This window comes from Scyliorhinus canicula, chromosome 3 (assembly GCF_902713615.1).
Source record: "Scyliorhinus canicula chromosome 3, sScyCan1.1, whole genome shotgun sequence".
Taxonomy (NCBI): domain Eukaryota; kingdom Metazoa; phylum Chordata; class Chondrichthyes; order Carcharhiniformes; family Scyliorhinidae; genus Scyliorhinus; species Scyliorhinus canicula.
Window position 1 is genome coordinate 75669371 of NC_052148.1, and position 24434 is coordinate 75693804.

Below are 24434 nucleotides of genomic sequence, written 5' to 3' on the forward strand. Positions count from 1 at the left end.
TGAGTTGGACCTCACAAATAAACTGCTTGGGGTGCTGGACTACAACCTCATGAACATAAATATAGGAGTAGGAAAAGGCCGTTTGGTCCATTGAGGTCTCCATTGTTGTTCAATGGTTGGTTTAGGAATATAGGAACAGGAGTAGGCCATTTGGTCCATTGAGCCTGTTCCTCTAGTCCATTACTGGAGAGTGGCGAATGTTGTTCCTCTGTTCAAGAAAGGGAGTAGGAATGACCCTGGTAATTATAGGCCGGTTAGTCTTTCTTTGGTGGTCGGTAAGTTAATGGAAAAGGTCCTGAAGGATAGGATTTATGACCATTTGAAAAGATGCAGCTTAATCCGGGATAGTCAACATGGATTCGTGAAGGGTAAGTCTTGCCTCACAAATTTGATTGAGTTCTTTGAGGAGGTAACTAAGTCTGTAGATGAAGGAAGAGCAGTTGATGTCGTATACATTGATTTTAGTAAGGTGTTTGATAAGGTTCTCCCATGTCGGCTTATGAAGAAAGTAAGGAGGTGTGGGATAGAGGGAAATTTGGCCAATTGGATAAGTAACTGACTATCACAGAGACAGAGGGTGGTGGTGGATGGAAAATTTTCAGACTGGAGACCAGTGTACCACAGGGATCAGTGCTGGGTCCTCTGCTATTGGTGATTTTTATCAATGACTTGGAGGAGAGGGCTGAAGGGTGGGTCAGTAAATTTGCTGATGACACCAAGATTGGTGCAGTAGTGGATGAGGTGGAGGGCTGTGGTAGGCTGCAAAGAGACATTGATAGGGTGCAGAGCTGAGCCGAAAAATGGCAGATGGAGTTTAACCCTGATAAGTGCGAGGTGATTCATTTTCGTAGAAATAATTTGAATGTGGATTACAGGGTCAACGGCAGTGTTCTGAGGAATGTGGAGGAAAAGAGAGTTCTTGGGGTTCATGTCCACAGATCTCTGAAGGTTGCCACTCAAGTAGATAGGGGGCCTCACGGTAGCATGGTGGTTAGCATCAATGCTTCACAGCGCCAGGGTCCCAGGTTCGATTCCCGGCTGGGTCACTGCCTGTGTGGAGTCTGCACGTCCTCCCCGTGTGTGCGTGGGTTTCCTCCGGGTGCTCCGGTTTCCTCCCACAGTCCAAAGATGTGCGGGTTAGGTGGATTGGCCATGCTAAATTGCCCGTAGTGTAAGGTTAATGGGGGGATTGTTGGGTTACGGGTATACGGGTTACGTGGGTTTAAGTAGGGTGATCATTGCTCGGCACAACATTGAGGGCCGAAGGGCCTGTTCTGTGCTGTACTGTTCTATGTTCTATAGAGCCGTGAAGAAGGCTTATACTGTGTTAGCGTTTATTAACAGGGGGCTTGAGTTTAAGAGCCGCGGGGTTATGCTGCAACTGTACATGACCCGAGTGAGACCACATTTGGAGTATTGTGTGCAGTTCTGGTCACCTCACTATGGGAAGGATGAGGAAGCATTGGAAAAGGTGCAAAGGTGATTTACCAGGATGCTGCCTGGTCTTGTGAGGAAAGGTTGAGAGAGCTAGGGCTTTTCTCTTTGGAGCGGAGGAGGATGAGAGGTTTATAAGATGATGAGGGGGATAGATAGAGTGGACATTCAGAGACTGTTTCCTCAGGAGGGTGTTGCTCTTACAAGGGGGCATAACTATAAGGTTCAGGGTGGGAGATATAGGAGGGATGTCCGAGGTAGGTTCTTTACTCGGAGAGTGGTTAGGGTGTGGAATGGACTGCCTACTGTGATAGTGGAATTGGACACCTTAGGAACTTTCAAGCGGTTATTGGACAGGCACATGGAGCACACCTGAATGACAGGGTGTGGGATAGCTTGATCTTGGTTCCGGACAATGCTCAGCACAACATCAAGGGCCTGTTCTGTGCTGTACTGTTCTATGTTCTATGTTCTAAAAAATTACCTCATGATTGATAATCTACCTCAATGCCATGGTCCTGCATTATCTCCATATCCCTTAACGTCATTAGTCTCCAGAGATTTATTGTTTTCTGTCTTGAACATACTCAATGGTTGAGCTTCACAGCTCTCTCGGTTGGAGAATTCTAAAGATTCATCACGGCCCGTTAAATGCTCCATCACATTTTCCGTTCCGCCTGCAACCATTTCCATAGTGGGTGGGACCAGAAAACTTACCCCTATATAACTGACAGCATTCATTACTGTACTCAAATCCCCTTGTGATGAAATTCACATACCTTCTTATTTCTTGCTGCATCTGCATGCACTTCCCAACCCCTCACTATTTAAGAAATATTCTGCCTTTGCTGAATGTGCCAAAGTGAACAACTTCATGTTTATTCCCATTCTATTCCATCTACCATTTTCTAGCCCATTCACTTAGCCTATCCAAATCCTCTTTAAAAACTCTTTGCATTCTCCTGATAACTCGTGTTTGACACAGTTTGGTATCATCAGTAAATTTAGAAATATTACTATTGGTCCCCACATCCAAATCTTTTGTATACATTGTGAACAGCTGTCGACTTAGTACTGCTATTTGCAATAACCCACTAGTAACTTTCATCCTGAAAATGATCTTTTTTTACTCCTACTCTCTATTTTCTGTCTATTAACAAATTCTCAATCCCCACTAGTATAGTTCCCCCAATCCTATGTGCTCTAATTTAATTTACTAACCCGAGTGGGACCTTATCAAAAGGTTTACCTCAATTCTTCTACCTTCCTGGATTCCTGAATCTATTAAACAGTTGAGCATCTGCAACCATTTGGGTAAAGAATTCCAAAGGTAACAAACCTTTTGAGTGAACAAATTTCTCAACTTCTCGGTCCTATATGGCTGACCGTTTATTCTGAGACTGACTGCAGTTCTAGACTTCCCAACAGAGCATATATCATCCCAGCATCCGTCATGCCAATCCCCTTACGATGTGATATATTTCAATGAGATCAGCTCTGAACTCTAAGGGATATAGGACTGATTTCCTCACTCTCGCCTCATAGGCCAATCCCCTGATCCCTGACATTAATCTATACCCTCCCTTGGGTAAGGGTTCTGGAACTGTGGGTAATCCTCCAGGTGTGCTTTCATAATTGTATGGAAGCACCACACAAATATACATTCAATGTGAGTCTTTCGCAGAGGCAGATTTACAATGAAGCACACCATGCCTGGGCGGCAGCTGGTACACTGGGCATCCAATTAGGGCTTGATTCCCCTGTATTTGCTGATTGGTTCAGCCTGTCAGCAGGCAGGCAATGCAGAGCGAAATCAGACTCTGATTGTTGAGCCTAAACAAATGGGAAAACACTGATCTGAATTGTACGAACGGTTATCTTGAGGTGTGCGTGATGAACAAAGAGAGATGAGGAGGGAGAGTTTCTGAGGTTTTACTGTTTTTGCGAAAGGCAAGTAGGTTTGCGACTTGACCCAGGGCAGGCCAAGAACAGCGAGGTGTGATGCATCGAAAGCCACCACGAGGGAAAACAGCAGGCGAGGTGAGGTGGTTCGACCCAGGGCTGAGGGCAGGCCAGGAGGGTGCCGAAAGCCACCACGAGATGAGGTCAGCTGCCAAGGGGAGGAACAGGCAAGGCAGGCAGGCCAGCGATAGCAAGGAGGCCACCACAAGGTGAGGTCAACCACCAAGCAGGCAAGGCGAGCAGGTTTGCGACTCGACCCAAGGCATGCCAATGACAGCGAGGCGCGATGCACTGAATCAAGCATTAACTACAAGGAGATGATGAGTGAGGTGAGGTGAAGACCTCAGGTGAGGGAGGTGAGTGATATTGTGAGAACGGAAGAGGGTGAGGGGTGGGGGAGACTGATAGGGTGGGGGAGTGTGGTGGAAGGAGAATGTGTGAGAGGGTTGGGCTGCAGACATGCAGGGAGGAAGAGTGTCTAGAACCAGTGTGCATTTTGGAGGGAGGGAGAGTTTATGGTGGGATTGGGGGTCCACATAGAGGCAGAGTTTGTGAGGGGGGGATTGGGCAGGAGAAGAGAAAGAGCTTGTTGTTTGAAATCCAGAATTGCTGCGTCATAGTTTAAAAAATTGATCCAATTTTTGCAGAGCTTGAATTGAAGCTGCTAATGTTGGATTGACTGTACAAAATGCTGCTGTTTCAGATACTTAATTCGAATCAAGATCAGTTTCTTTAGCAATGTGAAGTGACACCATCAATCTGGCAGTCAAAAAACAGAAAATTTCAAGGTGAGGCAAGAGGATGAAGATGGGCAAAAACAAGTTTGTCATTTTACTTTAAAAAGTTCAAGAATTGAGCAGTGCACATTCATCCTCATCCAAGAGTGTGGGTGAATTGTCTGATCACTCAGACTTGCCAATTTCCTGAGATACCACGTCACTGAAAACGTTGAACAAGAAGTGGACTCTGAAATGACAATGGAACTACAACGATCTTGCAAATTTGTTTTCTGATGTGAGGGAGGAAACCTACGATGAAGATATTGCCTTATGGCCAAAATCTGTTCTACTGGGTATAATAGAATATCTCCTATTAAATAAACCAGAAAACATGGGTAATATGGAAAATTTGGTGAAAGTGTTTTATGTTGGAGGTCTAAAACAGGTCAGAAGTTGCCTTAAGTCCCATTTTCTCAGGGTGAAGAGAAATGGGATGACTGAAATTAGAAATTGGTTGATTTCTTTTGGAAACCTCTAAGGCAGTTTACTGTTATTCGCAAATTACTCTCTGATCCTAGTAAAGGGAAACAAGCATTCGATGATGGGTGCTGTAACTGGAGAAGAGACCCTGCTGATCATGCAACTTCCAAAGCTGATATTAAATCTGTGTGCAATCGTTCAAAGATGTAAATTATCTGGAAGAATTGATCTTGCGTTATTAGTTCAGTTTCAAAGGGAGTGTTCTTACTGGAGGAAAATACTGGGCTGTGTTGTTGTCACAGTCATAGAGGTCTACAGCATTGAAAAGGCTCTTTGGCCCATCGTGTCTGCGCCAGTCAAAAACCACCAAGTAAATAATCTAATATCATATTACAAATCTTGGTCTACAGCAAGAGTAATTCAGCAGTGAGTTTCAGAGACCTCCCCAACCTCTGGTGAAGATGTTTTCCTCACATTCCCTTTGAACCTCCTGGCCCTGATTCAACACCAGATGTGAGTCATATGGACCAATTAACATTAATTTGTGACTAGCGATGGTGACGTTTTTGAGCGATTTCCTTTGTTTTGCCCAGCTGCAATCTCGCACTAAGTGTCTCGAGACAACTGTTTCAGAAATCATTGCAAATTTACATTTGGATATCAGACATTGCCGTGGGAAGAGTTTTGTTAATGCCAAAAATATGGCAGGAAAATATCCAGGTCTACATCCATCCCTTGTTCCAGTCATTCCTTGGCTCCAAAACTGAGGACTTGGCTCCACCCTCTGCAACTGCATCCTTGACTTCCTGACCCATAGACCACAATCAGTAAGGATAAACAGCGACACACCCTCCCCAAAAATCTTCAATACCGGGGCCCCACAATGCTGCGTACTTAGCCCCCCACTATACTCCCTATACACCCATAACTTGTGTGGAAAAGATTCGGCTCTAACTCCATCGACAAGTTTGCTGATGAAACAACCGTAGTGGATTGGATCTTAAATAATCATGAATCAAGAGTACAGAAAGGAGAGAGAGCACCTAGTAGCATGGTGCAATGACAACAATCTCTCCCTTAACATCAACAAAACTTAAGGAGCTGGTTATTGACTTCAGGAAGCGAAATGACATGCACGCCCCTGTCTGCATCAATGGTGTTGAAGTAGAGATGGTTGATAGCTTCAAATTCCTAGGTGTAAACATCACCAGCAGTCTGTCCTGGTCTACCCATGTCGATGCTATGAGCACAACAGCACCTATACTTGCTCAGAAAACTAGGGAAATTCAGCACGTCCACATTGACTCTTACCAATTTTTACAGATGCTCCATAGAAAGCATCCTATCTGGCTGCATCACAACCTGGTATGGCAACTGCTCGGCCCAAGACTGTAAGAAACTACAGTCATGAACACAACCCAGTCCATCACGCGAACCCATCTCCCATCCATTGACCCTGTCTACACCTCCCACTGCCTGGAGAAAGCGGGCAGCATAATTAAAGACCCCTCCCATTCAGCGTATTCATTCTTCCAACTTCTTCCATCGGGCAGAAGATACAAAAGTCTGAGAATGTGCATTAATAGATTCAAAAACGGCTTCTTCCCTGATTTCACTAGACTCTTGAATGGCCCTCTTATGGATTGAACTGATCTCTCCACTGTTGTAGCATTATGTTCTGTATGCTTCACCTGATATACATGTATTCACTTTGTGTATTTACCATATGAAACAGCATGGTGGCACAGTGGTTAGCACTGCTGCCTCACAGTGCCAGGATCCGGGTTCAGTTCTGGCCTCGGGTGACTGTGTGGAGTTTGGGTTGGCATGGTGGCACAGTGGTTAGCACTGCTGCCTCACAGTGCCAGGACCCGGATTCAATTCTGGCCTCTGGTGACTGCCTGGGTAGAGTTTGCACTTTCTCCCCCTGTCTGCGTGGATTCCCTCCGGGTGCTCCGGTTTCCTCCCGCAGTCCAAAGATGTGCATGTTAGGTGGGGTGACAGGGTTCTAGGGGGCAGGGCATGGGCCTAGGCACGGTACTCTTTCCAATGATCGGTGAAGACTCGATGGGCCGAATGGCCTCCTTCATGGAGCCAGTCCTGTAAGGGAACTGCACATTTTGTTTTGACTGTTTTAAATGTATATGTCTTGTTTCCGGTTTCCATGCAATCAGACTTGGAGCAGGCAAGTGGAAACCATTTGACGATCAAAATAATTTGTGTCACCAGGTAGTCTGCTCAGGCAGATGCGGTTTTGGCTTTGAATATGTACTTTGCTGATATAAAGGAAACCTTTATTAGACAAAGTCAGAAAATGTATGTGTGAAAACTGAAGCAAAATTCTTAGCAGAGACATTTGAAATGTATGATATTACTGTGTTACTCTTGTGGAACCGTTTACTTCAATGAATTAATGCCATCAGCAAATTGCTGCAAAATGTTGATATAACCTTATTGAATGTTGCACAATTGTTAGCCTCAGTTAATGGTTTTGTCATGGACGTTTGAAATGACCAAAGCTCGGTGGATGCAGAGGCACTAACATTAACAAAACATCTAGGACCCTCTGATGATGAGAAGGGTACTAGATGCAGGAAGTTATTTTCGATGAACCTAGAGACAATAAAATCACATTAAAAGGGAAAGAGAAGACCATCGTTAAGACTGACTAATGTTATTTGTGACACAATAATGGTGCAGTTGCAAAGTAGAAGTGAATCTGGAGAAAACTTGATTTATTTTGCATGCTTTTTGACAGTGCTAAAAGTCAGTGCAGTAAGTGAATTCTACTGGGAGGACATTGACACAAATAGTTTTGAAGATGAAATGAACCAGTTCATTCATTTCATCAATGATAATGAGCTCTGTGCTTTGGAATTACCAGCTGATTTGTACACACATGTGATGGTTTGTAGAAAACCGTTCCAAATGTGGAAACCTTTCTGAAAATATTTTTGATAATCTTTACTGGTTTCACAATTAGACTTACATTAACACTGCAATGAAGTTACTGTGAAAATCCCATGTTCAGCACACTCGGGCGTCTGTTCGGGTACTCTGAGTGAGAATTCAGAATACCCAACTCACCTAACAAGCACGTCTTTCGGGACTTTTGGGAGGAAACCAGAGAACCCATAGGAAACCCACGCAGACATGGACGAGAAAATGCAGACTCTGCACAGAAATACCCTCTGGTGATTTTCTTTTCCTGTATTGATTGCGAAGTACAATGATTCACCCTATCCCTGTAACCCAACCTAACCTTTTGGACACTAAGGAGCAATTTAGCATGGCAGATCCACCTAACATGCTTTGAACTATGGGGGGAAACCAGGGCACCCGGAGGAAACACACGCGGAGAAAGTGCAAACTCTACACGGGCAGTCACCCGAGGCCGGAATTGAACCCGGGTCCCTGGCACTGTGAGGCAGCAGTGCTAACCACTGTGCCACCATGCCAACCCAAACTCCACAGTCACCCGAGGCCAGAATTGAACCCGGATCCCTGGAGTTGTGAGGCAGTAGTGTTAACCATTGTGCCTCTGTGCGTGCCACCCTCTTTATATTCTCTTACTTATATTCTGTTTTTCAAAATAAGAACATAAGAACTAGGAGAAGCAGTAGGCCATCTGGTCCATCGAGCCTGCTCCGCCATTCAATGAGATCATGGTTGATCTTTTGTGGACTCAGCTCCACTTTCCGGCCCGAATGCCATAACCCTTAATCCCTTTATTCTTCAAAAACTATCTATCTTTATCTTAAAAACATTTAATGAAGGCGCCTCTACTGCTTCACTGGGCAAGGAATTCCATAGATTCACAACACTTTGGGTGAAGAAGTTCCTCCTAAACTCAGTCTGAAATCCACTTCCCCTGATTTTGAGGCTATGCCCCCTAGTTCTGCTGTCACCCGCCAGTGGAAGCAACCTGCCCGCATCTATCCTATCTATTCCCTTCATAAATTTATATGTTTCTATAGGGTCCCCCCTCATCCTCCTAAATTCCAATGAATACAGTCCCAGTCTACTCAACCTCTCCTCATAATCCAACCCCTTCAGCTCTGGGATTAACCTAGTGAATCTCCTCTGCACACCCTGCAGTGCCAGTACGTCCTTTCTCAAGTAAGGAGACCAAAACTGAACACAATACTCCAGGTGTGGCCTCACTAACACCTTATACAATTGCAGCATAACCTCCCTAGTCTTAAACTCCATCCCTCTAGCAATGTAGGACAAAATTCCATTTGCCTTCAACCACCTATTGCACCTGTAAACCAACCTTCTGTGACTCGTGCACTATGTTTTAATATTTTATTATTTCAATAATAATCCCGTTTGCTGTTATTCGTACCAAAATGGATAACCTCACATTTGTCAACATTGTATTCCATCTGCCAGACCCGAGCCCATTCACTTAACCTATCCAAATCTCTCTGCAGACTTCCAGTATCCTCTGCACTTTTCGCTTTACCACTGAACTTAGTGTCGTCTGCAAACTTGGACACATTGCCCTTGGTCCCCAACTCCAAATCATCTATATAAATTGTGAACAATTGTGGGCCCAACACGGATCCCTGAGGGACACCACTAGCTACTGATTGCCAACCCGAGAAACACCCATTAATCCCCACCCTTTGCTTTCTATTAATTAACCAATCCTCTATCCATGCTACTACTTTACCCTTAATGCCATGGAACTTTATCTGATGCAGCAACCTTTTGTGTGGCACCTTGTCGAAGGCTTTCTGGAAATCCAGACATACCACATCCATTGGCTCCCCGTTATCTACTGCACTGGTAATGTCCTCAAAAAATTCCACTAAATTAGTTAGGCACGACCTGCCCTTTATGAACCCATGCTGCGTCTGCCCAATGGAACAATTTCTATCCTGATGCCTCGCTATTTCTTCCTTGATGATAGATTCCAGCATCTTCCCTACTACCGAAGTTAAGCTCACTGGCCTATAATTACCCGCTCTCTGCCTACCTCCTTTTTTAAATAGTGATGTCACGTTTGCTAATTTCCAATCCGCCAGGACCACCCCAGTGTCTAGTGAATTTTGGTAAATTATCACTAGTGCATTTGCAATTTCCCTAGCCATCTCTTTTAGCACTCTGGGATGCATTCCATCAGGGCCAGGAGACTTGTCTACCTTTAGCCCCGTTAGCTTGCCCATCACTATCTCCTTAGTGATAACAATCCTCACAAGGTCCTCACCTGTCATAGCCTCATTTCTATCAGTCAGTGGCATGTTATTTGTGTCTTCCACTGTGAAGACCGACCCAAAAAACCTGTTCAGTTCCTCAGCCGTTTCCTCATCTCCCATTATTAAAACTCCCTTCTCATCCTCTAAAGGACCAATATTTACCTTAGCCACTCTTTCTTGTTTTGTATATTTGTAGAAACTTTTACTGTCTGTTTTTATATTCTGAGCAAGTTTACTCTCATAATCTATCTTACTCTTCTTTATAGCTTTTTTAGTAGCTTTCTGTTGCCCCCCTAAAGATTTCCCAGTCCTCTAGTCTCCCACTAATCTTTGCCACTTTTGTGCTTTTTCCTTCAATTTGATACTCTCCCTTATTTCCTTAGATATCCATGGTTGATTGTCCCTCTTTCTACCGTCCTTCCTTTTTGATGGTATAAACCTTTGCCGAGCACTGTGAAAAATCGCTTGGAATGTTCTCCACTGTTCCTCAACTGTTCCACCATAAAGTCTTAGCTCCCAGTCTACCTTGGCTAGTTCTTCTCTCATCCCATTGTAATCTCCTTTGTTTAAGCACAAAACACGAGTATTTGATTTTACCTTCTCACCCTCCATCTGTATTTTAAATTCCACCATATTGTGATCGCTCCTTCCGAGAGGATCCCTAACTATGAGATAATGAATCAATCCTGTCTCATTACACAGGACAAGATCTAGGACTAGGATGCGTTGACCGACCTGGTTAAACAAATCGACATGTAGATTAAAATCCCCCATGATAACTGCTGTACCATTTCTACATGCATCCGTTATTTCTTTGTTTATTGCCTGCCTCACCATAATGTTACTATTTGGTGGCCTATCGATTAGTCCTATCAGTGACTTTTTCGCCTTACTATTCCTGATTTCCACCCAAATGGATTCAACCTTATCCTCCATAGCACCTATGTCATCCCTTACTATTGCCCGGATGTTATCCATTTAAAAAAAAAAAAAAATTTTTTATTGGAATTTTTTGAGAAATATATATCAACAAAACAATAATAATAATAAACACCCCCCGGCACCCGTAACAACGCATATAACAAACTCCCCCACCCACCCAACCCCAATAAACAACAAAATAAATTAACAATAAGCAAATTAACTTAAACACTATCCCCCCCGGGGTTGCTGTTGCTGCTGACCTAGTACCTTATCATTGAGCCAGAAAGTCGAGGAAAGGCTGCCACCTCCTAAAGAACCCTTGTACCGACCCCCTCAGGGCGCACTTGACCCTCTCCAACTTAATGAATCCCGCCATGTAATTAATCCAGGTCTCCACACTCGGAGGTCTTGCATCTTTCCACTGCAGCAAGATCCTCCGCCGGGCTACTAGGGATGCAAAGGCCAAGACATCGGCCTCTTTTGCCTCCTGCACGCCTGGCTTGACCCTGGATCCCACCACCCTCGACACCGTCCCCGCCACCCCCTTCCAGAACTCCTCCAGTGCCGGGCATGCCCAGAACATATGGGCATGGTTCGCTGGACTCCCCGAACACCTGATGCACCTGTCTTCGCCCCCAAAGAACCTACTCGTCCTAGATCCGGACATGTGGGCCCGGTGCAGCACCTTGAGCTGGATGAGACTAAGCCTCGGACATGAAGAGGAGGAGTTCACCCTCTCCAGGGTGTCCGCCCATGTCCCCTCCTCAATCTGCTCCCCCAGCTCCACCTCCCACTTAGCCTTCAGCTCCTCTACCGACACCTCCCCCACCTCCTGCATTACCTGGTAGATGTCAGACACCTTCCCATCCCCGACCCACACCCCCGAAAGCACCCTATCCCTTACCCCCCGCGGGGGCAGCAAAGGGAACCCCACCACCTGTCGCCTAGCAAACACCCTGACCTAAAGGTACCTGAACATATTCCCTGTGGGGAGCTCAAACTTCTCCTCCAGTTCACCAAGGCTCGCGAACCTCCCGTCAATAAACAGGTCTCCCAACTTCCTAATGCCCGCCCTGTGCCACCCCAGGAACCCGCCATCCATGTTCCCTGGGACAAACCGGTGGTTCCCCCGCAGCGGGGCCTCCACCGAGACCCCCACTTCCCCCCTGTGTCGCCTCCACTGCCCCCAAATTTTGAGGGTACCTAAAACTCCTCACTGCCCTCTTTAGTGGGAGCCTACCAATCCCCTCCTGATCTCCCGGGTGTACGACAAACAGCTCACTCTTGCCCAGGTTCAATTTATATCCCGAGAAACTCCCGAACTCAGCAAGAATCTCCATCACCTCCGGCATTCCCCCCACCGGGTCTGCTACATACAACAGCAAGTCGTCCGCATACAGCGACACTCGGTGCTCCTCCCCACCTCGCACCAAACCCCTCCACCTCCTCGACTCCCTGAGAGCCATGGCAAGAGGCTCTATTGCCAGCGCAAAAAGCAAGGGGGACAGGGGGCACCCCTGCCTCGTCCCACGGTGGAGCCTGAAGTACTCGGACATCCTCCCATTCGTCGCTACACTTGCCATCGGGGCCTCGTACAGCAACCTCACCCATTTAATAAACCCCACCCCAAACCCGAACCTCTCCAACACCTCCCACAAGTACCCCCACTCAACCCTGTCAAAGGCCTTCTCCGCATCCAATGCCACCACAATCTCCGCCTCTCCTTCTGCCGCCGGCATCATTATCACATTTAGCAGCCTTCGCACGTTAGTGTTCAGCTGCCTCCCCTTCACAAAATCCGTCTGATCTTCATGTACCACCCCCGGCACCCAGTCCTCTATTCTAGTGGCCAAGATTTTCGCCAGCAACTTGGCGTCTACATTCAGCAGTGAAATCGGCCTGTATGAACCGCACTGCATGGGGTCCTTATCACGCTTCAGGATCAGGGAGATTAGTGCCCGAGACATTGTTGGGGGCAGAACACCCCCCTCCCATGCCTCCTTGAAGGTCCTGACCAACAGGGGGCCCAGCAGGTCCGCATATTTCTTATAAAATTCAACCGGGAACCCATCCGGTCCCGGCGCCTTCCCCGACTGCATGTGGCCAATCCCACTGACCAGCTCCTCCAACTCGATTGCCGCCCCCAGTCCCTCCACCTGCTCCTCCTGCACCCTTGGAAATCGGAACCTGTCCAAAAAACTCTCCATTCCCCCTCCCACCGCCGGCGGCTCCGACCGGTACAGTTCCCTATAGAAGTCCCTAAAGACCTGATTGACCTCTGCCCCCTGCCGCACCACATTCCCATCTCTATCCTTCACTCCACCAATCTCTCTAGCCGCGTCCCGCTTACGAAGCTGGTGCGCCAGCATCCTGCTCGCCTTCTCTCCACACTCATAGACCGCTCCCTGCGCCTTCCTCCACTGTGCCTCCGCCTTTCTGGTGGTCAATAAATCAAACTTGGCCTGCAAGCTACGTAATTCCCCCAGCCTCCGGGGCCTCCGCGTACCTCCTATCCACACTCAACAGCTCCTCCACCAGTCTCTCCCTCTCCCTCCTCTCCCCCCTCTCCCTAAGGGCTCGGATGGAGATCAGCTCCCCCCCTAATCACTGCCTTCAGAGCCTCCCACACCATCCCCACCTGGACCTCCCCAGTATCATTGACCTCGAGGTACCTCTCGATACATCCCCGAACCCTCCTACACACCACCTCATCAGCCAACAACCCCACGTCCAGACGCCAAAGCGGGCGCTGGTCCCGCACCTCCCCCATCTCCAGATCCACCCAATGCGGAGCATAGTCCGAAATTACGATAGCCGAATACTCGGCCTCCTCCACCCTCGGGACCAGTCCCCTGCTCAAAACAAAGAAATCAATGCGGGAATAAACCCTGTGCACATGGGAGAAAAAAAGAGTACTCCCGAGCCCTCGGCCTCCTGAACCTCCAGGGATCCACTCCTCCCATCTGGTCCATAAACCCCCTCAACACCTTGGCCGCCGCTGGCCTCCTGCCTGTCCTTGAACTAGAACGATCCATTAGGGGATTCAGCACCGTATTGAAGTCTCCCCACCTCCAGGCCAGGAATGCGGCCAAACATACGCCTCATGAAACCAGCATCATCCCAATTTGGGGCGTACACATTAACCAACACCACCCTCTCCCCCTGCAGCTTACCGCTCACCATCACATATCTGCCGCCACTATCAGCCACAACCTCAGACGCCTCAAACGCCACCCTCTTCCCTACCAGGTTCGCCACCCCCCGGTTCTTCGAGTCGATCCCTGAGTGGAAAACCTGCCCCACCCACCCCTTCCTCAGACGGACCTGGTCCGCCACAGTGGGTCTCCTGGAGCATGGCCACGTCTGCCTTTAGCCCCTTCAGATGCGAAAACACCCGGGCCCGCTTAACCGGCCCATTGAACCCTCTCACGTTCCACGTTATCAGCCGGATCAGGGGGCACCCCGCCCCCCTCCCGCGTCGACTAGCCATAGCCCATCGACTGCTCGCCTCTGGCCATCACCCATTCGGCCCGTTTCCCACGGCGATAGAACCTCACCCCGACCCCCCCCGAACTCCTCCCTGGCCAATCCAGCAGCAACCCGGTATCCCCCCCCCCCCAAGGCTAGGACCCCCCCTAGCCGCGACGCTCCCTCCATAATACTCCCGTGAGCCAGCTGACTTCTGCTGACCCCGGCTGCTCCCGCTCTAACTCCGACCCCTCCCGATATGAGGTCACCCCTCCTCCCCTGCATCAGCTCCTGGGCACCGCTTCAGCGCGGGAAACCCGGTCTAATAACCACGCCCCTCGCCACCAGCTCCACCCCCTCGTCCCGCAGCACAGGAAACCAGAGAAAAGCCCGCGCTTTCACACTGCCCCACCCCACCAATGCAGCTCCCAAACCGCAGTCCCAACCCAACCACCAACTCCGTACAAACAAAGACACAGATCAACCACAAACCCCAGTACCCCCCTTAGAACACAAAACCATAACCCACATCTTCCGAAAGCGAGAGAAAAAACAAAAACAAACAGAATAACCCGCTACAGCATAAACAATGATACATGAATAGAAAAACTCCCACAGCCCCCAATCTCTAGTTCAAGTCCAGCTTTTCAGCCTGCACAAAGGCCCACGCTTCCTCTGGGGACTCAAAGTAGTGATGCCGGTCCTTGTAGGTGACCCACAGGCGCGCAGGCGGCAACATGCCGAACTTCACCTGCTTTCCATGGAGCACCGCCTTCGTCCGGTTAAACCTGGCTCTCCGCTTGGCCACCTCCGCAATCCAGTCCTGGTAGATACGCACCACCGAATTCTCCCACTTACTACTCCACCTTCCTGGCCCATCGGAGAACACACTCCCGGTCACTGAACCGATGGAACCGCACCAGCACCGCCCGCAGGGGTTCATTCGCCTTAGGCCGCCTGGCCAGCACTCTATGGGCCCCCTCCAGCTCCAGGGGCAGACGGAAGGATCCTGCCCTCACCAGCGTGTTCAACATCACGGCCACATAGGCCGGCAGGTCCGACCCCTCCAGCCCCTCCTCGAGGCCCAGGATCCGCAGGTTCTTCCTCTGTGACCGAAGCTCCATCTCCTCGAACCATTCTTGCCACTTTTTATGAAGTGCCTCGTGTATCTCCACCTTCCCCACGAGGGCCGAAACCACCTCCTCGCGCTCAGAGGCCTGCTGCTGCAACTCAAGTATCGCTGCACCCTGGGTTGTCTGGGTCTCCAGCAGCTTACTCGTCGTTACCTTCAGGGATTCCAACAACTCCCCTTTCAGCTCCGTGAAATAGCGCAGAAGGGCCGCCTGCTGCTCCTCAGCCCACTGCCTCCACTCCTTAGGGGCTCCACCGGCCGCCATTTTGTCCACCTTCCCCCGCTTTTCAAGGGGAGCTGCTGCTGTTTTTCTCCTCGCCCCACTTCGAGTCCGCACCATAAATCCAGACCCCTTTATCCACCAGGAATCGTCGAATCAGCGCCGTTTGGGGCCCTTAAAAGAGCCCACAAGTCCTTTTAATGCGGGAGCTGCCGAACGTGCGGCTTAGCTCCGCATAGCCGCAACCGGAAGTCGCCCGGATGTCATACTTAAATAACAGAGCTACAGAGCTAAGTTCTATTTCCTCTTAACCTTTCTCCTAATTTTCCTTGTTGTTGAACCCATGTCTTCATGTAACAACTTGCCACGTCACTTACCATTAATGTTTTTACTTCCCGTTTTATTCCTTTTAGTATTATTGGGCCTATTCACTGAGCTCCCCTCAGTCACTGTATCTTGTACTGTCGCCCTTTTTGATTTTTGACTATGGCTTCTCTGCGTTACACTTTCCCCCTTCCTTTTGCTTCTGTCCCTGTTTTACTACCTTCCAACTTCCTGCATCGGTTCCCACCCCCCAGCCACATTAGTTTAAATCCTCCCCAACAGCTCTTGCAAACACCCCCCCTCGGACATCGGTTACAGTCCTGCCCAGGTGCAGACCGCCCGGTTTGTACTGGTCCCACCTCCCCAGAACGGGTTCCAATGCCCCAGGAATTCGAATCCCTCCATCTTGCACCATCTCTTGAGCCACACATTCATCCTTACTATCCTGACATTCCTACTCTGACTAGCTCGTGGCACTAGTAGCAATCTTGAGATTACTACCTTTTGAGGTTGTACTTTTTAGTTTAACTCCTAACTCCCTGAATTCAGCTTGTAGGACCTCGTCCCATTTTTTTAACCTATATCGTTGTTGCCTATGTGCACCACGACAGCTGGCTGTTCACCCCCCCCCCCCCAAGAATGTCATGCAGCCGCTCCAAGACATCCTTGACCCTTGCACCAGGGAGGCAACATACCATCCTGGAGTCTCGATTGCGTCCGCAGAACCACCTGTCTATTCCCCTTATGATTGAGTCCCCTATCACTATATCCCTGCCATTCTTCTTCCTGCCCTGCTGCGTAGCAGAGCCAGCCACGGTGCCATGAACCTGGCTGCTGCTGCTTTACCCTGGTGAGCCATCTCCCTCAACAGTATCCAGAGCGGTATATCTGTTTTGCAGGGAGATGACCGCAGGGGACATCTGCACTGCCCTCTACACTTGCTCTGTCTTTTGGTCACCCATTTTCTATCTCCCTCAGTAACTTTCACCTGCGGTGTGACCAACTCGCTAAATGTGCTAGCCACGACGCCCTCAGCATCGCGGATGCTCCAATGTGAGTCTATCCGCAGCTCCAGAGCCATCAAGCCGTCTAACAGGAGCTGCAACTGAATACATTTCTTGCACATGAAGGAGCCAGGGACAGTGGACGTGTCCCTAGGCTCCCACATCGCACACGAGGAGCATGACACGGGTCTGGGATCTCCTGCCATGTCTTAAACCTTAGGTAAACTTATACAACTACAATTACAAAAAAACGAAAGAAAAAATAAATAAATTAGACCATGAAAAGAAAAACTACTTACCAGTCATTTACCAGGGTTAAAAAGCACCTCCTCCCCACCCAACTTCGAATTCCCACGTAGCTTCAAATTCCCAAACTCACTCTCGTGCTTCACTTTGGCTGTGTCTTCTCTGGCTCACTGGGAGAACTTACCCAGGGTCTCAGATGCTCTCTGGTTCTCTCCCTGCAGATTACAAGTTACAGGCCAGAAGAAAGAGAGAGAACAAAACAGTAGGGAAAAAGCACCTTCTCCCACTCTGCACCGAATTACCTCACTGCACCAAATTACCAAGTTCCAAATTCCCACTCTGGATGTGCCTCACTCAGGCTGTGTCTCCTCGGCTTGCGCCAAGCTTACTGAGTGCACTTTCTGTCTGTCTTTTATACAGAAATGGACCATTGTTGGTCTGATGTAGTGGCTGCAGCTGGTCACATACTGGTAGCTTTAATTACCATTAGCACTTCCTCCACGAGTCTGCGTGGGTTTCCCCGGGTGCTCTGGTTTCCTCCCACAGTCCAAAGATGTGCAGGTTAGGTGGATTGACCATGCTAAATTGCCCTTTGTGTCCAAAATTGCCCTTATTGCAGAAGGAGGCCAATCGGCCCATCGAGTCTCCACCGGCTCTTGGAAAGAGCACCCTACCCAAGCCCACACTACCCTATCCCCATAACCCAATAACCCCACTGAACCAACAGTAAGGGCAATTGTGAACACTAAGGGCAATTTAGCATGGCCAATCCACCTAACCTGCACATCTTTGGACTGTGGGAGGAAACCGGAGCACCCGGAGGAAACCCACGCACACATGGGGAGAACGTGCAAACTCCGCACAGACAGTGACCCAGCCGGAAATCGAACCCGGGAGCCTGGAGTGGTGACGCATTTGTGCTAACCACTATGCTACCATGCTGCCAAATTGTTGTCACGTGTACCAAGGTACAGTGAAAAGTACTTTTCTGCGAGCACCTCAACAGACCATTAAGTACATGAAAAGGAAAGGAAATAAAAATAAAGTACATAATAGGGCAACACAAGGTACACACTGTAACTATATAACACCGGCATCGGGTGAAGCATACAGGGGTGTAGTGTTATTGTGGTCAGTCCATAAGAGGGTCGTTTAGGAGTCTGGTAACAGGGGAAGAAGCTGTTTTTGAGTTTGTGCGTGTTCTCAGATATTTGTATCGCCTGCCCGATGGAAGAAGTTGGAAGAGTGAATAAGCTGGGCGGGAGGGATTTTTGATTATGCTGCCCACTTTCCCCAGGCAGCGGGAGGTGTAGATGGAGTCAATTGATGGGAGGCAGAGTTCGTCTGATGGACTGGGCTGTGATTGGAGTATTTGCTCCTGCACTGGGATGGCTCATTCTGTCCTGCACTGGCTTGTGCTGCAGTGATGTAATCGGCTGATTTTTTCCATCTCATTGCTCATCAGAAAGTTTCATGTTTGCTTACCTCGACTCGCACATCTTTACCGTTATTCAGACGAGAGGTAAGCCTGGATTTCAATTCAGCAATTAATAATAAAGGGATGCTTTTGCAAGTTTAAAAAGTCTGAGCAATTTGTATATTATAGTGGCTTCCGCCTTTGTGCGTTTTGTGAGGTGAGGATGGGGGTCGGGAGGGGTCTTAGGTTGGGGGTTGTAGGAGGTCAGAAATCAAAATGAGTATGGGGCCCTACAAACTGTCAATGAGCCTCTATGGCCTGAAGGGGTTCTGTACAATTCCATTCCCTTCCGTTAACACTGGCTGAAAGGTCTTAGACATCAACCTCCTCCCATTGCGTTTCTGTGGCGGATGCTCCAAGGTTATTGTGTCCCTCAGCACGTAGTCCTGAGCTTTGGAATGTGCCAGTCTGCAACACTAGGATGGGTCAACTCTTTACACTGCAAGACCAACTAGTTTCAGACAGACCAAAGATCCTTCAGCAATAGCTGGTGTGCATCCTCAGAACAGCCCATAGAGCACAGAGTCCTGTTTCCCTGAGCTGCTTGGGATGAACCTCAACTCTTTCCAGACGTTCTTTGCCAATGCACATTCACAAGGTGGACAGCTTCATATTTCCCATATATTTTATCTGCCATGTAGTTTCCCATCTTTTGTGTTCTCTTTGCTCCCTCCTCGCAGTTTACTTTCTCATCTAGCTCTGTATCACCAGCAAACCTGGATACATTGCACTCAATTGCCTTATCTAATCATTGTAAGTAGCTGTGTCTCGAGCACCAATCTTTGTTATACCAAAGTAGTTATTATAGCCTGCACCAATCTACTCGCTGTGTTTTCTGTTGTGCATTGGCTTTGTTTTGATACTATTAATATCAGCCAGTATGCTTAAATGGTCATTTATTGCAGTCTTTTAATAGTTGAGGCTTATGCCACTCTGCGGAGACTTAAAAGAGATAATTTTAGAAGTTCTTGCCAATAAAGGTTCAGCCCAAGAGTTTTACTTTTAAAAGAAGAAAATCTGCAGAAAATCTGGAAATCTGGAACTAAAACAAAGCGCTGGAAAGTCTCACCAGGTTAGCCAACTACTGTGGAATGGGAAATGGGGTTAATGGCGTGAATTAATGGCCCTATTGCACCTGACGTGCAATGAGATTCACGACGCTCGGAACCTCTTGGAGGAAACCTACGCAGACATGAGGAGAATGTGCAGACATCGCACAGACAGTGACCCAAGCCGCGAATCGAACCTGGGATCTTGGAGCTGTGAAGCGACAATGCTAACCACTGTGCTACCGTGCCTCCCATATTCCCAGCCAGACTCTGGGTCACACACCCGAACAAAGAGCACTACTTCAATACCCCGGCGGAGGCAAACTATTTCATGCAAACCAATGGCCGAGACAAAGGGTAGGCGAGGCAGCGATGAAGGCGGCTCGGAGGAAGATTGCTAAAGTAACAGACTTATTGATCATTACCATATTTGCGCGGGACTGTACTGCCTCATTCTGATCAAAAAGACAGGGAAATGCAAGTGAGAGTGCAGGCAGAGAAAGCAGACAGTCAGTGGGTATAAGCAAGGGACTAGACCAGCCCTGGGATGGAAGCCACCGTATTAGCAGGGTCGCTAGCACAGGAAGCACAGGCAGTAAGGGGGGCCGCGGCGCACTTCGGCATGGAGGGAGCGTCTGACCAGAAGGCGGGGAGGGAACACAGGGACAGGTGGGGATGGGGAGGGGGGGGACAGGGGGAGACACGGGGGGAAGGGGCAAGACGTAGGAAACAGAACGGGAAAAAAGAGTTGGTTCTCAGATTGGCTTCGGTGGGTAGGGAGGAGGCTGAGGAAACAAGATGGTGCTGCAAGCAACCACTTTAGAGGGTGCCTAAACAAAGGGAAACCCCGGAACGCAGGTGCCCGGCCTCATGGTGAGAGCGGCGACCGTGGCCATTTTGGAGAGCCCCGTAACAAAGGGAAATCCCGGAATGCAGGGGCCTCGTCCACCAGGTGTCCCGCAGGAACGGGGTGGACAGAAATCCCCACCAGGATTATCACCTATAATGTCAGTGAAAAGGTCAGGACTCTTCGTCCACTTACAAAGTCTAAAAGACGACATATTCTTCCTGCAGGAGACAGACTTGAGGGTGAAGGACAGACTGCTGTTAAGAAAAGGCTGGGTGAGACAGATGTACCATTCATGCTATGTGACAAGGAGTAGGGGAATAGCCATATTGATTAGCAAGAGGACGAGGTTCACAGAGACAAGGATGGTTACGGACCAAGGGAGACGGTGTCCTGGCTGGATGGGTCACCAGTAGTGCTGGTAAACTTGTATGTGCCCAACTGGGACGACACAGACTTTATATCGAAGACCATTATGGAAATCCCCAACATTGACACATACCAACTGATTATGGGAGGCGACTTCAACTGTGTACATGACCCTCTGATGGATCGATCAAAGCCCAGAGTAGGAAAAAAGTCAGGCTAGGGAATTGCAAGGGGCTGGTTTAGCACACTGGGCTAAATCGCTGGCTTTTAAAACAGACCAATACAGGCCAGCAGCACGGTTCAATTTCTGTACCAGCCTCCCCGAACAGGTGCTGGAATGTGGCGACTAGGGGCTTTTCACAGTAACTTCATTTGAAGCCTACTTGTGACAATAAGCGATTTTCATTTCATTTTCAATTGGGAGTATTCGTGGAGCAGATGGGGGCGGTGGACCCATGGCGGTTTTACACCCCGGTGAGAGGGAATTCTCGTTCTTTTAGCCGGTGCACAACGTGTACACCCGGATCGACTTCTTTGCAGTGGGATAATTGGTGCTTCCAGGATTAGCAACGGTGAAATATTCAGCGATAAGCATCTCCGACCATGCTCCAGATTAAATGGATGTGAGGTTGGAGACTGGTCCAGCGCCCCACATGGCGGCTGGACACAGACTTCTTGGCTGACAAGGCCCTCTGCCAAAAAACATCACAGGCCATAGGCAAGTACATTACTTTTCTTTTAGAAAATATTTTATTGAAGCATTTGTAATTTTCACAGTTTAACACGTTAACATTTCTTAAACAACCGCGAGGGCCGACAAATGCAAAAAAACTAAAAAACAATGTCCCCTACTGCCCACGGCCTATTCCCTAATTACCTGTATACTGAGTGCCCTGTCCTTATCTAACACTGCCATGCCTCCTATTTTCTTCCCCCAGCCTTTCCCCCTCCTCTTACTGCTGACGTTCAATTTTCTTTGAAGAAGTCGATGAATAGTAGCCATCTCTGGGCGAACCCCTGAGTTGATCATCTCGAGGCGAAATTGATTATTTCCAGGCTGAGTAACTCTGCCATATCGCTGACCTACACACCTGACTCCGGGGGCTCCGAGTCCCTCCATCCCAGCAAAATCCGTCTCTGGGCCACCAGGGAGAAGAAGACCAGGACATCGGCCTACCTCATCCCCTTGGCACCCGGATCATCCGATACCCCATGTTAAGTAATGGGTTAAGAGACATTCCAATTAGTTGTCTCATTTATGTTAAGTATCCAGTAATTGACACTGATATGTAAAGGGGCTTCAGGCGGCCTTTGTGTCAGGTGATGTGATGTTAGTTTTGTGCAGAGTCTGTCAAAGTGAAATAAAAGTGTTGGTGAAAAGGAGCAGAACTTTTGACTCTTTATACAACAGCAGCTAAACGTCTAACAAATGGTAGCCAAGGTGCAAATGTGAAGTGTTGAAAGATGCAACTTTTCTAGACCAAACCAAGTAGTGAGTGAGAAGAAAAAAAACCCAAAGATATATGGCTGAACCTAGGATAAAGATGGCCGGATATGACTATCCCCCCTTATTTTCTGAAATGGGATCATACGACCAATGGAGAAATGCAGTAGTTATATGGACTAAGGTAACTGCCTTGGGAAAGAGAAAACAAGGTATGGCATTGGCTCTTTCTCTACCTTATGACAGTAAAATCCGGAGCAAAGTGTTTTCTGAGTTGGAATTGGAAGAGTTAGACTCAAAAGAAGGTCTGTAGACTCTATTACGTTATATGGATAAGATTTATAAGAAGGACAACTTGTTAAGTGCGTATGAAGCATGGTCGGATTTTTATAGGTTCCGGAAAATAGAGGATTTCTCCATTGAAGACGATATAATGGAATTTGGCAGACTATATAAAAGGCTGCAGAAGCACAACCTGGAATTTCACAGTCTGTGTTGGCCTTTAAATTCCTTGTCTGTGCTAGAGTGAGCAACATGGATAGGCTCCTGGTTTTGACAGGAGTTCAGTTTGCGGACAATGCTACCTTATTTGATCAGATGACAGAAGCTTTAAAAAAGTTTCTGGGGATACATTCGATTCTGATGGCTCTGATGACCCAAATAGGTCAGCCTGCAATAAAGCAGAATATGGAAGATACACTACTAACAGTATAGCAAAATCGTACGGCTACGAATAGGTTCCAAGACGGAGATCGGGACCCTGAAATTATGAAGATAGAAACCCAGTTAGAACCTACAATAGGAAGATGAACCCCAGAAATGCACGGGGTATGATAAATCAATGTTTTCAATGTGACTCTCAATACCATTATGCTTTCAACTATCCAACAAGTTATAATAGAGTTTGAAGCGACACATGACATGGAAGAGTCAGAAGAGGAAAAAGATAGTGACCAGAAAGAAGGCATTGTCCTATTAACAAGCAGTTTTACGCCGGTAATGAGGGTGTTGGTTGCAGAATCCTTCAATTGTGCTGTATTGGACAGTGGCTGCACATCTACTGTGTGTGGAATTGACTGGTTAAAATGTTACCTGGACTCCTTGATTGCTGAAAATTGTAACAAGGTTAAGGAATTTGCAAGTTCCACAAGTTTCAGGTTTGGGGATGATAATACTCTGAAGTCACTGAGGAGTGGTGATCCCTTACAATATTGCCGGAGTGAATCATTTCATTAGCACGGATGTTGTATCAAGTGAGATACATTTGCTTCTGAGCAGACCATCGATGAAGAAAGCACACTTGAAACTGGATATGGAACAGGATAAGGCAACAGTTTTTGGAAAGACAGTGGACTTACAATTTACACAGTCGGGACACTATTGTATTCCATTACTGACAAATAATATTTCAAGTATAGTTGTTAAGGATGTGTTAATGGCAATTAAAAATGGGACTTTAGCTGAAAAAAGCTTGTTGTATTAAAACTGCATATGTAATTTGCGAATCCGTCTCCTCGGAGGCTGAAAAATGTATTAAAGGATGCAGGGGTAAGGGATGAAGATTATACTAAACTGATAGAACAGGTTAGTGATCGCTGTGAGGTTTGTAGGAGGGACAGAAGGACACCATCACGACAGATAGTAACCCTACCCTTAGCCAGTGATTTTAACGATATTTGTGGCCATGGACCTTAAGATCTGGGATAAAGCCAATAATATATTTATTTTGCATTTTGTAGATTTAGCAACTAGATTTAGTCAATCAACGATTGTACGAAGTAAAGAAAATTCTGGATCAAATCGTGGAAAAATGGATAGGGACAGGAATGGGCCCACTGGCAAAATTCCTTACGGACAGTGGGGGAGAATTTGCTAATGATGAGTTTAGGGATATGTGTGAAAACGTGAATATCATCGTTATGAATACGGCTGCGGAAAGCCCATTTAGTAATGGTGTCTGTGAAAGAAACCATGCTGTAATCGATGACGTGCTCCAGAAAACTTTGGCAGATAGACCGAATTGCAGGCTAAATTCAGCTTTAGCATGGGCGGTACATGCAAAGAATTCATTGCAGATGGTTGCGGGCTATAATCCCTATCAAATAGTGTTTGGTGGAAATCCTAAAATTCC

General features: G+C 47.7%; 1 protein-coding gene across 2 annotated transcripts in view; it reads left to right on the plus strand.

Moving 5' to 3' along the window:
• LOC119962748 (long-chain-fatty-acid--CoA ligase ACSBG2-like) overlaps positions 1 to 24434 on the plus strand; it is a 211018-nt gene that overhangs the window by 176518 nt on the left and 10066 nt on the right. Inside the window, exon 14 of one of the 2 annotated variants that reach the window (XM_038790763.1) lies at positions 21798 to 21854. The exons of the other annotated variant lie outside the window; for it this stretch is intronic. Within the exon in view, the coding sequence (XP_038646691.1) occupies positions 21798 to 21839 (42 nt within the window). The 3' untranslated portion in view covers positions 21840 to 21854. Of the gene's footprint in view, positions 1 to 21797; positions 21855 to 24434 lie in introns of those variants that run through there. 2 annotated transcript variants of the gene reach the window in all.